This window comes from Leptonotus elevatus, chromosome 7, assembly GCF_054856555.1.
Source record: "Leptonotus elevatus isolate MCC_2025b chromosome 7, RoL_Lele_1.0, whole genome shotgun sequence".
In the NCBI taxonomy this organism is placed as follows: domain Eukaryota; kingdom Metazoa; phylum Chordata; class Actinopteri; order Syngnathiformes; family Syngnathidae; genus Leptonotus; species Leptonotus elevatus.
This window is the reverse complement of record NC_141245.1, coordinates 3,784,067-3,798,938: the sequence shown is the minus strand read 5'-3', so window position 1 is coordinate 3,798,938 and position 14,872 is coordinate 3,784,067. Positions and strand designations below refer to the sequence as shown.

Sequence of the window (14,872 nt, the reverse complement as noted above, 5' to 3'; positions counted from 1 at the left end):
TCACACCAGCCTAGATTATAAGCACATACTGTACATGTATCTGCAAAGCCACCTGCTGGCCTGACACAGAGGAACAGGAAATGTCCATTAGGAATGGCAAAGCTGGTGCAACTCATTGGCTGAAGAAAGGTGACTTGGCAGAGCTTTGCTAGTCAAAACAAGCTAAGTGTTAATACAATTACTATATTAGTATATTAGTGTAGCAAACTAATGGGGTACATTTTAATCTCATAAACTGTATGGATTTCACAGGCAAGTTCACTGGGTAGCACATCATTTATCACATTGTTATGGTGTTCAAACAGCAGTGGTCCCCAACCAAATTTTTTTCGAAAATTATGTTTTATTTTGAAAAGTGGCCGGATTCTGTCTGTTACATCCGTCTCACTTGACGCACTTCAAGGCCGCTACACCACACGTCACATGATACGTCACGCTAAATTTAATTCCAAGCTAGCAAAATGAGCAAAAAACAAACTTCTTTAAAAAGTTTCTTTGCGAAGGGGAAACGGTCCAATGAAGGGACAGAAGAGGAACCTGGACCCTCTAAAAAAGGGAAAGCTGCCTTTAACAGGCAGTATCAAGAATCGTATTTAAAATATGGATTTAGCGCCACGGGCGATTCCCACGCACCAAGCCCGCTGTGCGTAATATGCGGTGACCGGCTTTCTAATGAGACGATGAAGCCTTCAAAACTGGTTCGCCACCTTGGAGAGCAAGCACCCCACAGCAAAAGACAAGCCTTTGGAGTATTTTTAACGGAAACAACGTGAACATGAGGGGCAGAAGAAGTTGCTGATGGCCACCACGTCCACACAGGCAAGTGCACTGAGAGCAGACCAGAGTGTGTTGCATTGTTTTGGGGCAGAAACGATGTTGCTCATGTGATGTTCTGTTGTTGGTGCGACGTTACGGTCACCGTTAATAAAGTTGCACATGATTACACAGTAGATTTACGTTCATTATTATTATAGAGGAAATACCACAGTTTTTTTCTTGTCATTTTATTTTGTTTTTATCAGCTAAACTTTTAGATTGGGCCGTGAAAATATTGTCAGACATTAAACCGGTCCGTGGTACAGAAAAGGTTGGGGACCACTGCTATACAGTACTTCCCAATTGGATTAGATTCTCTTATTGAAGAAAAAAACTGCCCTTACAAACACACAGTGCAATTGGAACACTTTTTCTCTTTTGTTAACATATTACAGAGGCCTGGCGTGACCTTGCATGTGTCCACTGCGTTTCAGCAAGTTTCCTGTTTTCACATGCAGTTTATGAAACACTCAGTTCAAAAATATGTGAAAACGTCTGCATAGAATTTTATTTTGAAAGAATATCTTTCCAATGACAAAATACTTTCCTTAGGGCTACAGGAGAATCTTGTCTGGAACAAAAAAGAAAAGCCTGATCACAATTCTGAACATACACTGCCTACTTTTTTTTTTTAAAGATGCGTTTCACAAAATAGTTTGCTGCATCAATACATCTGTGAAAAAGATTTCCGGGAAACTGTTTGGAGAAGGTCAGACACTTTGAAGTCACGATGTTGAAGTTAGTCGGCAGTTTGGAAAACTTTTTGGGGTGGAGATATGGATGTTGCAAATCAAAAACAACATGTGTTGTCGACTCCAGGTTTCAATTACATACTATACAAGTAAAGCCCAGCTGAGTAGGTAAACATGATTCACAAATGCAAAGCAATACATGTTACATTAACGGCCTATAAGCATAAACAAACAAATGTTACAATGTACTTTGTGTCTTTTTACTTTTGTACCAGTAGTTCACATATGGGCCCCCGGGCCATTGAAGCATGTTCAACTGCAAAACATCAAATTACCCAATTTGGGGATTAAAGTTAAACCCACAACATTTACACCACACAATATATTGATTGATATATTGATATTGGCTGTGAAAAGGCAATGTTATTTCTTCATAAAATCGTGATCCTGGTTCATAGAGATCTGGACGTCACGTGCCTATTTCTTTGAACACGCTACAGGTAGCAGGTAAGTAGCGGTGCCGCGTTAATGGACGACAATGACGAGTAGGGATAAAACTAGCTTTAAAAAAAAACTAATTCTATGATTACTGGAATATTATATTATACCTCCCATGTGTCAAAGTCAAGGACTGCAGGGCAGATTTTTGTCCCGCCATTTAATTTTTTTGTGTACCGTAATTTCTCGAGAACAAGTACTTGACATTATACAGTTACTGCACCCTGAAAATCGCACTTTAAATGCTGATTTTCCTTTATACTCTATATATTATACACTACGATTTGCTGGCATCTATGATGATCACAAATTGAAGTATGATATGCATAATAATTTGCAGAGATGGGCATATATATATATATATATATATATATATATATATATATATATATATATGTATGTATGTATCATTGTCAAGTCTCGTGCCGAACACGAGTAAAGTAGTTGTGTTTTTCTTTGCTTATACAGACAATTCTGCATAATAATTTGCAGAGATGGGCATATATATATATATATATATATATATATATATATATATATGTATGTATGTATGTATCATTGTCAAGTCTCGTGCCGAACACGAGTAAAGTAGTTGTGTTTTTCTTTGCTTATACAGACAATTCTGAACATTCGGCTAACAAACGGCGGCTTGTATTGCTCTTGCCTGTGATTATCATACAAACCACAAAGATTGTTATATAAAATCAAAATAGTCCTCACAAATCAAATTACAAGGATCCAAAGTCCGATGCTTTTCAGTGAGCAGAGAGATTTCTTTCACCGAATTGACCGCCATTTTGACTTGTGACGTCATCTCGGAATTGTCAATAGAGCTGCTAGTGTTCGTTCATGGCATAAAACCTCAGAGTCACAGATTGCCTGTATTCTCAATTTCTCACACATTTCTTATTGTGTGCAGATGCCAAGGTGAGTTTAATCACTGAGAATGCCCATGCCAAGTGTTTAATGTACACTATTAGCACACATTTATGCTTATATGTGATGTCACGCCAGTTTATGCTAGTTTCTAATTTTGGCTAGTATGCTAACTAGTTTAATGATGTGTTTCATGTGAAAGTTACTCTTACCTTGTTAACAATTCTGTCAACACTCAAGCCTCCTTCGGCACTGTCACCGCTTTACAGTGTGACACACAAAACCCTCTCGCATGGTCACACACATGATTTCACAAAACCAAAGAACAGCAGAATGTCTCGGATAAGCGCCGATCTTGTCTGAGGCGAGAGCGTCGTGGAATAGCGATGTAGCGAAAAAGACTTGCTTGGGAAAATAGTACTTCTTGCCATCTGCAGAACCCACTTTTATACAAAACGCGTCATCGGCTAAGACATGTTTGTTTTTATTTAAGGTTGTTTCATTGCTCTTCACTCCAAGCTTTTTTCATAACAATTCCACTCGGGAGGCCCTCATGATTCTTGGTGAGCTGCGAAAACTATATTATGTAGAAATGTGTAACATTAGACATTACATAACATATTGGAATGAAAGTACAAGCATTAAGTTTGCCATACTCACATTTTATATTCATCTACAATTTTTTTTATTTATATTCTATTTTTTTTTTCTTTCAAAAAATAAATAAATCATGTTGTACTTGAGGAATTACGGTATTTGTTATCTTTGTCTTGGAAACACAACATTACAATTCCACCTATCAAAATTAATTCCCCAAGTCTAACGTCTGATAATAATCAAGTTAAAATCGTTTTCTGGGCTTGCCCTACTATAATAGTTGTGGCCCACAAGTTCATAAACAGATAAGTGTAATTTCTGTAATTTATTTATAAACAGACAGAAGATATGCTAGGATTATCCTGGGAGTGGTTACAACTATGCCTTCATCTCAACGCAACCTAGGAATGTATAATTAAGGAAAATGGTGCTTCTCTAAACAACGGAAGGCTTTCATTACTGGATCAGGAAGTCCACACCAAGCAGCCTGCATGTGTGCTATACTTACTCCACAGTGGCAGCCACTGTCAAATGAGGGGAAATAACAAGACGCTTGGACAAGTCCCTGATAGCTGAGATAGCTAAGAAAAGATCTGCTTCAAGTGACGTGCTTTCCAGCTGGAGCGCTCTGAATGCAAACACGCAAGTTTGCCTGGAGACGCAGAGGAATGAGATGCACATGAAACAGGCATGGTGTAACCTCTGGCACCAGGTCGCAGCTGACTGCCTTTCTAGCGTCAGAGTTTGACAGCTAGACAACATTAACAAGCTGTTACAAAACACAGGCAGCCACAATTGAAAGTAAGTTCAAATGTTTCACCACAATAGTGAAAAGGACTGCGTTTACATTTTACAGGCACTTTCCGCAAACATCTTTTTCAAACTCCAGTTAGAAAGGCTCAATATAAAATGAGGGGGAAAAATAAGCGGTTGAACTTTATACAATCCCAGCATTGTTAGCCTGAGCAGCAGATCTCCTTGTGCTGCTGCGTAACCAACAACCATGACTGTCTATTAAAAAGGAAACAGGCTGGAGGTTTACTGCTAGACAAACAGCCACCTGTAAACCTTTTAACTGCCATCCTCCTTCAACATTGGTCTTTGCAACAAACTGGCCTATTCAAGAATAGGTCATTCAGGCTACCATTTGGAAAAAACACGCATTCATCTATATGAAGAAAAACAAAGCCAAATTGAGCGAGCATTCAGGAGTGAAAGACTCTTTGAGGCCTTATTATTTGGAACCTCTTTCAGACAGACGGGCTAACCACTATAGTTTAACTCAATTGCTCCCAAGAACGTATAAACATGTTACATACTATTTTAAATGTTTTAAGTGTCCCAAAGACGTATTTATAATTTTTTACTCATGTTCAACTAATACAGAATCACCTTAAAATAAAATATTAAAGTTCACTATTATCTGATCGAATTTATCAATTTTAGCAACTTCCTTAGTTTTTTCTTCACTTGATAACAATGATTAACTAATTTGCTCCCAAAAATGTATAAATATGTTTATTTTAAATGTTTTTTTATAAGTGTCCCAAAGAAGCATTTATAAATTGTTTATGTTTTTTTATGCTAGAGCATACAGAAGGCTTTGATGCAGCCTCTCAACTGCAAAGAACGGTTGAAGAAAACAAACGGCCAGCTGGTGGCAGCAGAGCAAAAGAGATCAACCAGGGCCATGTTGAAAAAAAGCAAATTTACTAAACATTCTAAATAGATTTGTGAATAATGATGAAACTTAGTTATATTCTAATGCTAATTGCTGCAAAATGGAAAAAGATTGAAATGTACTTTCCTGATGAAAAAAGAGACTCTATTCTTTCTTTTAGTAGGTTCCATGTTTTTATAGCAATAGAAACAATATTCTGTGGGCCTTGCAAAATCAGTCCAAATCCAGTAAAACAGCCGGGAGTGAAGGAGACTGCTTCAGTGGAAATGGCTGGGAGTTAATGAGTTAACGATTTCTTCCTTGGTCAATGCTATTCTCCTACACATCATGCCAGCTGATCATCAACATTTCCATACAGTCAAGGTCATAGAGAGAAATTTGTGAGTGACATCTCATACCTGCGCATCGTCTGTAGTCCCCTGTGGAGATGTTGCCTCCCGGGGGCATCATGCTCTTCATCCTTAAGGCTTCTTCAGGGTGGTTGAAGCGAAAAAACGCTGACTGGCCAAAACACAGCATACAGCCTGTGAAAGAGCACATATATCATTAGAATTCATTTAATTAACTCAACAGGGACTTTAAGAAATCAAGGCAGGATATAGTACACATTTTATACACACAAAACATACATTACGTAAAGACAGAGGCAGAGATTCCCTTCGCACTCTGTAAAAGTGAGGATCAATGGACAACTTTGACTTAATGAGGAAAAGCTGTTATAGTTAAAGTAAGGAAAGGAGGCATGGGAAGCATTAAATAATCTAACTACTGCTTCATGTCTGTTATTTTCAAAACTCTTCTGAAAGAGTGGAAGTTGCATAAAGCGTATATACTGATTTTTAAAAAGTTTCTTTTTTTTTTAAGCAGAAACATCCTCTGGCTACTCCCTAACGAAATCCCACTAGTTCACAAAGCTGAGATATCTGATGCCCTTCACCACAACAAACCTCTCCTGCAGCAAATACACCCAATTAGAAAGATAAGATGCAGTTTCAGAAGTACTTCTTAAATGTAAATATCCTTTAACTAATTTGGGGTTAGGAGGTAATGGCAATCTGGCCTACTATCACCATTATGACTATCAGTTACATTTTTAAGGTCTATCACTGTATTATTTCTCACAATGACTATATATTGAGGGACTAGGGTTAGCCTTGTGGACTCTTGTTTTAAGTCTATAATCCAATCTATCCGTCTATTAAAAAATTTAATTTTGTTTAACTTGGCTCAGGTGGTACAGTGGTTATCTTACCAGTGGAAGGTTGCTGATTAAATTCCCAACTCAGTGTGTAAATGGGAAGTTAACTTTCCTTCCTTAGCAATATCCTTCCATCAACATACATAATCATGTTTGTATGTCACTTTAGCACTATGTCTCTCGAAAGTGGAAATGTACAATAGGAATCAAGCTCATTTATATTAGAAATGAAAGCTGTTTTGTTATGGTGCCTCCATTTTAAACAATATCGTCATGGTAGTAACAACGAAGGTTGTGGTGTCATGAATATTGTGATAAGAAGCAAACAATAATATTTCACTTAAATTTCCTTAGCACAACATTTATTTTGCATGCAGAGGGGTTGCCAATTGAGCATTGACCCACATTGACCGATATACAGTACAGTACTGTTTTATTGACCCATATACCAAATTAGCGTGTGACTTTAGGAACTAAAATTGGCTGCAAAAGAGAATAAAGAAAGCTACATATTTTGGAGAATTGGGGCAATATAAACATACCAATTTGGTAGTTAGATACGTTTATATGTTTCTTCTGGAAAAAGAGAAAGAAACTTTACATTTACTATTTTTCTAAGCTGTCAAAATAATTCCACTTACGCATGGCCTATCCACTATACAGTACACACATCATGATTACTTACAAAGTACAATAGTGTTAATAACAGTGTTTCTTGTGTCAACCTTATCGGGTCTTCCTAAAATTACATGGACCAGCTCATACCTATTTATCTCCATGGCTACACAATCTACGTTTGAAATGTCCAAAGAGATGACGCACATAACTAATTCAGCCCAATCATGGTCCATAATCTCCACAAGAGATAAGCATGTTTATTGTCCTCTCAATATAGCTCCATTACGCTGCAACGACTATGAGGTGAAAGGACTGTACCAGACAATTTTGACATCTCTTTTATTTTGTCAGACTTTTTTTTTTAATTCAATAGATTATAGTTTTAAGAACAAAGAAGTATTTACAAATATGTAGATGTTGACCACAGGACACGTCATTAGGCACCAGTGTTGGCACGATACCAAAATTTTGACTTTGGTACTATACCTGTATAAAATACCTTGATACCGGTACTGAAACGGTACCGCGACAAAAATCTAAAACATCAGCAAAAGCAGCAAAATTATTTATATTTTTCATTATCGGTAATTCAAAATATTAGGATGTATACATGTTAATTTATGTAAATACTGTATATATTTATGTATATACTGTATGTGCATTCACATTGCATGCTATATTCTTGAAGTACTGTATTTTACTCCATTTGATGTCATCCATTTTAAATATTTGTAATACAGTGGCACTTCCATGAGTCAATGTAACGTTGCTAGAGTGCATGCATGTCTCTGCTCTTCTCCATTACGCTCCCAATTAGTCGAATGCGTAATCAAATACTACAAACTGGGAACAAAATAATTCACACTCGATTAATTTTTTAAGGGACGTGTCAAAATGCGCCACAACCTGTCGCTTTGTCAGTCATCTGGGCTTTTTCTATGCATACCTGTGATTTCCTACTGTGTGCCTGTTCATTGAACGCACCTTGAGTCCACTGCAGGGCCAGGAGTGATTGTAGCGTTTTTTTCTGCTTTCACCGCGAAAAACTTTTGTTTATGTTTGTTTGTTTAACGTTTATGATGTACTCATTGACTGTTTAAGAGTATGTTTTTAATTAATACAAAAAAAAGTATTGTGTGCACTGACAGCACTGATCCGCATAAATATAGATCAGCGGCTAACATTCCGTGTTTGTGACGTATGGTGAAGTGACGTCAAGAGATGAACAGTATTTGGCTAACTACTGCCACCTAGAGGCTTGGCATGCATCTCATTGTAGGCCCACTTTGTGGAAGTGGCGTCGCCAGATGGAGGCGTACTCTGATTGGATAGGATTTGTTGAACTGTTGCCACCTTAAGGTCTGGATTGGTTATGAACGTACTTAAAAATTAATGCGGTTAGCTGTGGATGTTTTCTTTTCTACAAACGTGGTGGTGTGGACACTATTTTTTTCTACACCCAGAGGAGGGAAACATCCGTTTTTAAAAATACCCTGCTACGTGTGTACATGGCCTAAAATTTTTATCAACATTGATATTGATAAAATATTAAACATTTCTCAGTATGATGTGGTGCAATACTTCATTACAGCAAAAAGTGAACTTAAAGTCCCACTTTCCACACCCACTTCCATACCTACAATTTCTCGTCACTACCAGCTGTGACACATTGGCGCATTTGGTAAAGTGTTTATTGTCCAGTAACCAGGAGGTCTCGGGTTTGAGTCCCACCTCCGTCTTACATAAATATATCCATCATTGCCATTATGCTAAGGGATATACATGTACTGTATACTAACTGACTATTACATCAGGAAATGGATTGTAATTTCACTGAAATTATTAAATGCTTCTTGGCTTTCAGCGTCAGATGACGCTTATCAAAAATAAATACGCCATTAGCCATCAATTTGAACAAATCAACTTAGCTCAGTGCTTAGAGCAATTGCCTCCCACCACAGAGGCCCTGGGTTCAAACCCCGCTTGGACCACATTTTAGAAAATTCGATGGTTCGAAACTAACTGACTATCATATCAAGAAATTGATTATAATTTCTCTGAAATTATTAAATCCTACCTTAGACAGATTGTGGTTCATGTTTTCTTTTTATTAATTTTTCATTGAATACAATTTAAAATGTGTAATTTTCACATAACTTATTTTAACAATTTACTTCATAAGCATTCAGCTATTAGCATTCAGCTTCCAGCATTCGCACGCAATTTCTGCAGAAATTGCTCTTAGTCTAGTATTTTATGCACTTCACACACTTGGACTTATTTGACTCACATATATGTCTACGCCCTTTCAAAGGATGATGCAGGTTTGAAAAAGCAGGTGTTTAAAAAAAAAAGCCCAGAAGTGTATTGAGTAAATCATAAACTGAAGTATGCGGGCACTGGATATTTCTCCAGCCAGTCAGTCTACAGCTCCAGTCCTAACACGAACAATATCCTCAATTATTGGCAGCCTCTGGGTACCAATTAACGCTTGTCAATACTGCTATTAGGAAGCAGACAAATGTCCATCAACTTATCATGATGGATTCTCACTCAGTGATGGGAGCATCACATAGCTGATCTGACTATAATGAGTTGATTTACAGTCCAGTGAGTTGCGAGCCATGTAGCATACTCAAGAGAGGGGCATAATTCATAGGCAGTTATTCATTATAGAGCACTCAAACAAATGTTGACAGTGAAACTGTGGTGATTCATTTTGAAGATACTGAGCATTTAATGGCCACGCTGGGTGTAAAGATGAACAGGAAACAGATAAAGACTGAATCAAGTCCTGTTTTCACATTTTCAACGTAATCATTTGGGAACATAAAAATACTTCTAAAAGAAGAATATGAGCCAGGAATTTGTCTCAAGGTTATCTTAATCCTTAAGATGATGAAAACCATGTGTCTGTTCAGCTGCTGTCAGATGCCAGAATCCACACAAACTGTGGGTGGTGTACTCCTTATCTCCAGCACAGAACCAAAGTCAGACATGCCATTGTCAGACCAAACAGACAGAGGCAGGGCAGTTTGTGAACTCTAACCCTCACCTCACCTCAAAATACACACCTACCTTTTTATTTTATGGCTGAAAGGAATTTATGTGATGGATGGCTGTGAGAGGACTAAATCTTACCATCCTGCGACATAAAATTGCTTTAAAATATTTGTTCAGATTTGGTAAGGGTTGGACTCAATAAATTCAGGGAAATTCAAATGTATTTTGTTTTGGGATGTTGGTTGGCAACTTGTAATTATTTTAGTCCAAACCAATTTTTTATTTGAGGGTTGTATGGTATTTTGAGTTTTTATGATATTGTAAAATAAAGTAAGATTATCTATCGTAACATAACCGCTGTACTGTATTATTTTCTTATCACACCTTGTTGAGGCTTGTATGTCATTTAGAATAAGTGTGGCAAAACACACAAAAACCCAAGTAAATAGCAAAATACACATGCAGACTGAAAGAGGATCCTTCCAAAAGGTAAGTTTGCAAATGTCTCAGGAGGATTAGTTCTCTCAAAAGCTGAGCTCAGCAAAACAAGCTGTGGTAGAAAATGAAATGTGTTTAATCAACAAATTCTCTCCCAACACTTTCCAACAGGAAACTTGACACGTTGTCATTTGAATAATTACACTGCACTAAGTAATATCACATAGGACTTGCACTGTTGGGATTGGCTACACAGAGTGGAGGATGAGTGCAGATGTGTGTGCATGCAATAAGATCCTACCCAGTAATTAAATGGATTGCCTGACCAGTGTGGTGGTGAGCAATGTCTTCCTCAGCACTCCAGAAATGATTCATCTAATCTGCCTTGCCTTCGTTGCAGTGAGTGCATGCTGAATAACTTTGAGAAGAGCGTCTTTCAGCACCACAATGTTCCACAGACTCCGTTTGTTTGAAGCAACCAAAGCCAAATCCTTTCTATAAAGTGCTTTCCATCGCAACAAGTCATTGAGTTTTCCAGTTGACAGATCTCCAGGACTAAGGACACATACGGAGCAAAATTGTTGCCACGAGGTTGGACCCTCCCACAAGGACACTCCAACCCCACTCTAATAAAACTGCAGGACCACCTAAGTGTATTAAAGAATTCACAAGGGCTGATTGAGTCAAGGTGAATATCCATTACCTATATATAGATCACGCCAGTCAGCAAACTAAAACTGTGCTCTTTTTGCCTTTGAGAGGGACGCTGTCGTGTATGACTCATTTCAGATGAGAATTTAAGAGGATTTTGTACAAAGAAAATAATGCTTGATGATGAACACTCTAACCCCAAAATATTGTTGAAAATCTAACAACATTCCGGCAAAATACTGTGTTTTGTGTTAAATGTTTGGGCCAATTCTGCCATCTTTATGGAGTGAGTTGCATTAGTACGCACTGTGGTTTACCATATATATGCACACAGATCCTGCAGATTTACTCATTATTATTATTAATACTGCCAATCAAGTTATTAACCATTTGCACCGACGTCACGTGATCACGTGACTGCCCAATGACGGACGGCGGAAGAAAATAATTATTGAATGGAAGTGGACGTGACCCCGGAGCGACTTAGCGACTGTTATTTTACAAATTAAAAGTTATTATTGCCCATAGAGTCATGGAATCTATTACTTCAACCCAAGGTCGCCTGTCAGTCGAAGTTGCACATTTAGTCGGGACTCATAGAGCGCGATATTTACTTTAGTTGGAGATCGCTAGTTTGAAAAAAAAAACCTTACCTTCTGTTGCCTGCTGTTTTTACCAAGTTAATCAAATTGTCGAATTTCACAGCGCACAACCATGATATAGTCAATGCCGTCTCTTCTCCTTACACTGGGGCTGATTCAAAAGCTTGTCGCTGGCTGAGTCTCTGGGACGAGGTGCTACGCTCACACCGGGGGACAATATACCTCGTAATGCAAAGGTAAAACTTGTTTATCATGCTAACTGACTTATTTTTACATAGTCCGTTCTATATTGAAACGCTGTGATGATGTTATGTTACTATGTTTACTAGCATGAAACAAATCGTAGTGGCAAGCTATGCAGTCATTTCATGAATATGACTCCGGCTCCAGAGGGAAAAACAAGCACAAAGACAAAATCCCCCATTATTAAACAGTCAAATGCACTTAATAGTTTTGAAGAAGGTGCATTTTAAAACAAAGCTGTGTGTTTGTGCAGTTGAAGTGGACGCTAACTACCTGGCTCGTTAATGTGATTTGAAACACACAATTTGACACCACTGTTACAATCTTTGTTAGCGTGTACGTTTACTAGTAAAATGTATGAACATTTATCTACCAATTACAACATTTATCTACTAACCTCGCAAAAAAATTATCGCTGCAAATCCGTGAATACTTTGTGGGCTGCCAGTCCTTTCTGTTGATTGCTGCTATCAATCCCCGTCTTTTGTCTTCATTAGTAGGTATGCGATAAAAAGCAACATTTGGTTTACTCCTTTGTCTGTCTGTACAACCGACCGCAAAGCAAGATGTGACCATTTTATAAAATAATCAATTAGATAAATGACTTTACGCTGTATGAGATTCAATGGTTACAATACAGGCAAGTGGCTCTTTTGCCGTCCAGTGTCCCCAAGGGGGCGTTCCCATGAGGGCTGTGACGTCACGTGCAAAAGGTCAATACAATCACGCATTCTGTGAAGCTAATGAACAATCCCTATGAAACGTTTTGCTGTTTGTCTATTTGTAACAACACACACAACTTAAAACACTTCAGTTTGGTAAGATAATGATTCAATCATATGTAGTATTTCACTTCAATCTAATCTTTGTTTTTCTTCTTTTTTTATGATTCAGCACTACTCGTATAATGAAGCTATTTCAGATTTTTACTCTTTTTTTTATATATATACATTGGTAGTGATTGAAAGAAATTATCATAAAGAAAATGTATAATTTAACAATTTCAAAATAGAATGGAATCAACAATGCTAATAAAAATGACTATTTTCAAAACTATTGACAGTATGTCAAAGCTGACAGGCGAATCATAGTAAATATTCCTTTGGAGCCACAAAGGCATTAAAAGAAGTAGCTGGACCAATTTGGAATGTGCCTCTGGACCAAAGTTTCCATGATTTCTCTAATAACACCTCTGTGCTCCAACCACTGGACCAATCTTTCCAACACGTCATCTTAGCCTCTAGAATATTTGCTTGAAAGATTAGATGTGAGGTGGTTAGAAATGGAGCGCATCACATTCTAGTACAGTGAGCTTACAGTCAGGAGGTTGATCACAGTGTTAGACGTATGCAACATTACATAAGGATGCTGCTACATTAAACCATGCAAGTCACTGCAGACTATAGGGCTTTGTGAGATGTGTTTGTGCCTTACAGTCAGGCCCTGACTGTTGTCACAAGTTCTTCTCTTTGCACCGTGCTGCCTGTCACATGCTGCAAACACTTTCATCCGAGGCCATCCCGTTCAGTAAGTGATGGATTGCCTAAGTCCTGTTTATGCTACACTGGTCACAGTCATGTACAATATGGATCAGAATTTCAGTTAACCAGGCTTTTGTTAAAGGTGTCTATTAGGGGTGAAGGAAAAAAACCTATATTGTAATATATTGGTGTGCTCTCTGTTGCAATAAATATATCGATACACTAACAGCAGTGTTGATATTTTATCACGACACACCAGCGCAAATGGATTTACCCCGTCATTCAGACATGTCAATGAAGCTGGAAACATACTCAACCTAATACTCCAAGACTAACTTCAAAAATACACCTTTACCAAACAATACATTGATGCCAATGCAATTGCCTTGGTGGGCTTTTACTTTGAAGTCGGCCTGCGCGGCGATGTGACATCCAGCTTGACTTCCTTTTTCGAGGTGTTGGCTTACATATTGAAGTTTTAATTTAAATGACATATTTTCTACCAACATTTTCACAATGCCATCCCGAAAGTATATTTAATCGCTAATTTAGGATGCTAAGAAACCGCTAGTTAATTACGTCATCAATGTATGATAAGCCGCACGGCTATTGTTAGCATTAGTGCCTGGCTGGTACGGTGGCCCTGAAGTGCGAAAAAGGGCTGACAACAGTAATGAGTGACACCTATCTGGATTGCTTTCTTTACTTTTTCAATATCCTGGGCCTAGGCTACTTTGTAATTCAATCTCCATGTTTAAAGGAAGGGAATGTGCCTTAAATTGTACTTTGAGGTCTTTTAATTATTTTATTTTTTTAAAGATAATATAACTTTTTCTTCACTTATTTTATAAAACACCTTTTCCAATAAATAAAAACATTCTACTCAAAATGTCAAATATTGACAGTTAGATTTTAGAAAAATAACTTTATGCCATTAATACCTTGTTATTTTATACATGAACCAGGTATAAAATAAGAATGTATTTACCTCTTATTGCACTTAAAATTGTGTTCCTAAATCCTAAATAACCAAATTAGACATTTTGAAAGGATTTTATGATTATTATTTAATGGGCAAAAGTGTTTTATAAATTAAATAAATTTATCTTGTTTTGTTTTGTTTTTTGATCCCCAAAAAACAATTCGATCTGTGACTCAAATCCGCGATCCAATCCGAACCATGACTTTTGAGATCCTTTGCTGTCGCCGTCAGTACTTAATCTCTCCTGTCTTGTTTGTGGGGGCGCTAATCCCTAAATGGTGGTAAAGTAGGCAGAAGTAGTGGCGAAGAATTGACACTATTGGCGAAGAACAACAGTCAGCAAATTTTCACTGTCACTCACGTACTGAATATTGTGACATATCTATCGTTGAAAACATTTCTGACAATATGTTGAATATTGTAGATATCGTGTATCTATTTTCTATCTATTATCAATATCGTGGGCCACATATTGTCACAGTATTGAATCGTGAGT

General features: G+C 37.5%; 1 protein-coding gene across 17 annotated transcripts in view; it reads right to left on the bottom strand.

The window, feature by feature from the left end:
- The window catches only part of phldb1b (pleckstrin homology-like domain, family B, member 1b), a 107,112-nt gene that overhangs the window by 56,673 nt on the left and 35,567 nt on the right, over positions 1–14,872 (bottom strand). For all 17 annotated transcript variants that reach the window (XM_086079748.1, XM_086079750.1, XM_086079751.1 and 14 more), the window contains one exon: positions 5,559–5,684. In XM_086079748.1, the coding sequence (XP_085935874.1) occupies positions 5,559–5,684 (126 nt within the window). The remainder of the gene's footprint in view (positions 1–5,558; positions 5,685–14,872) is intronic.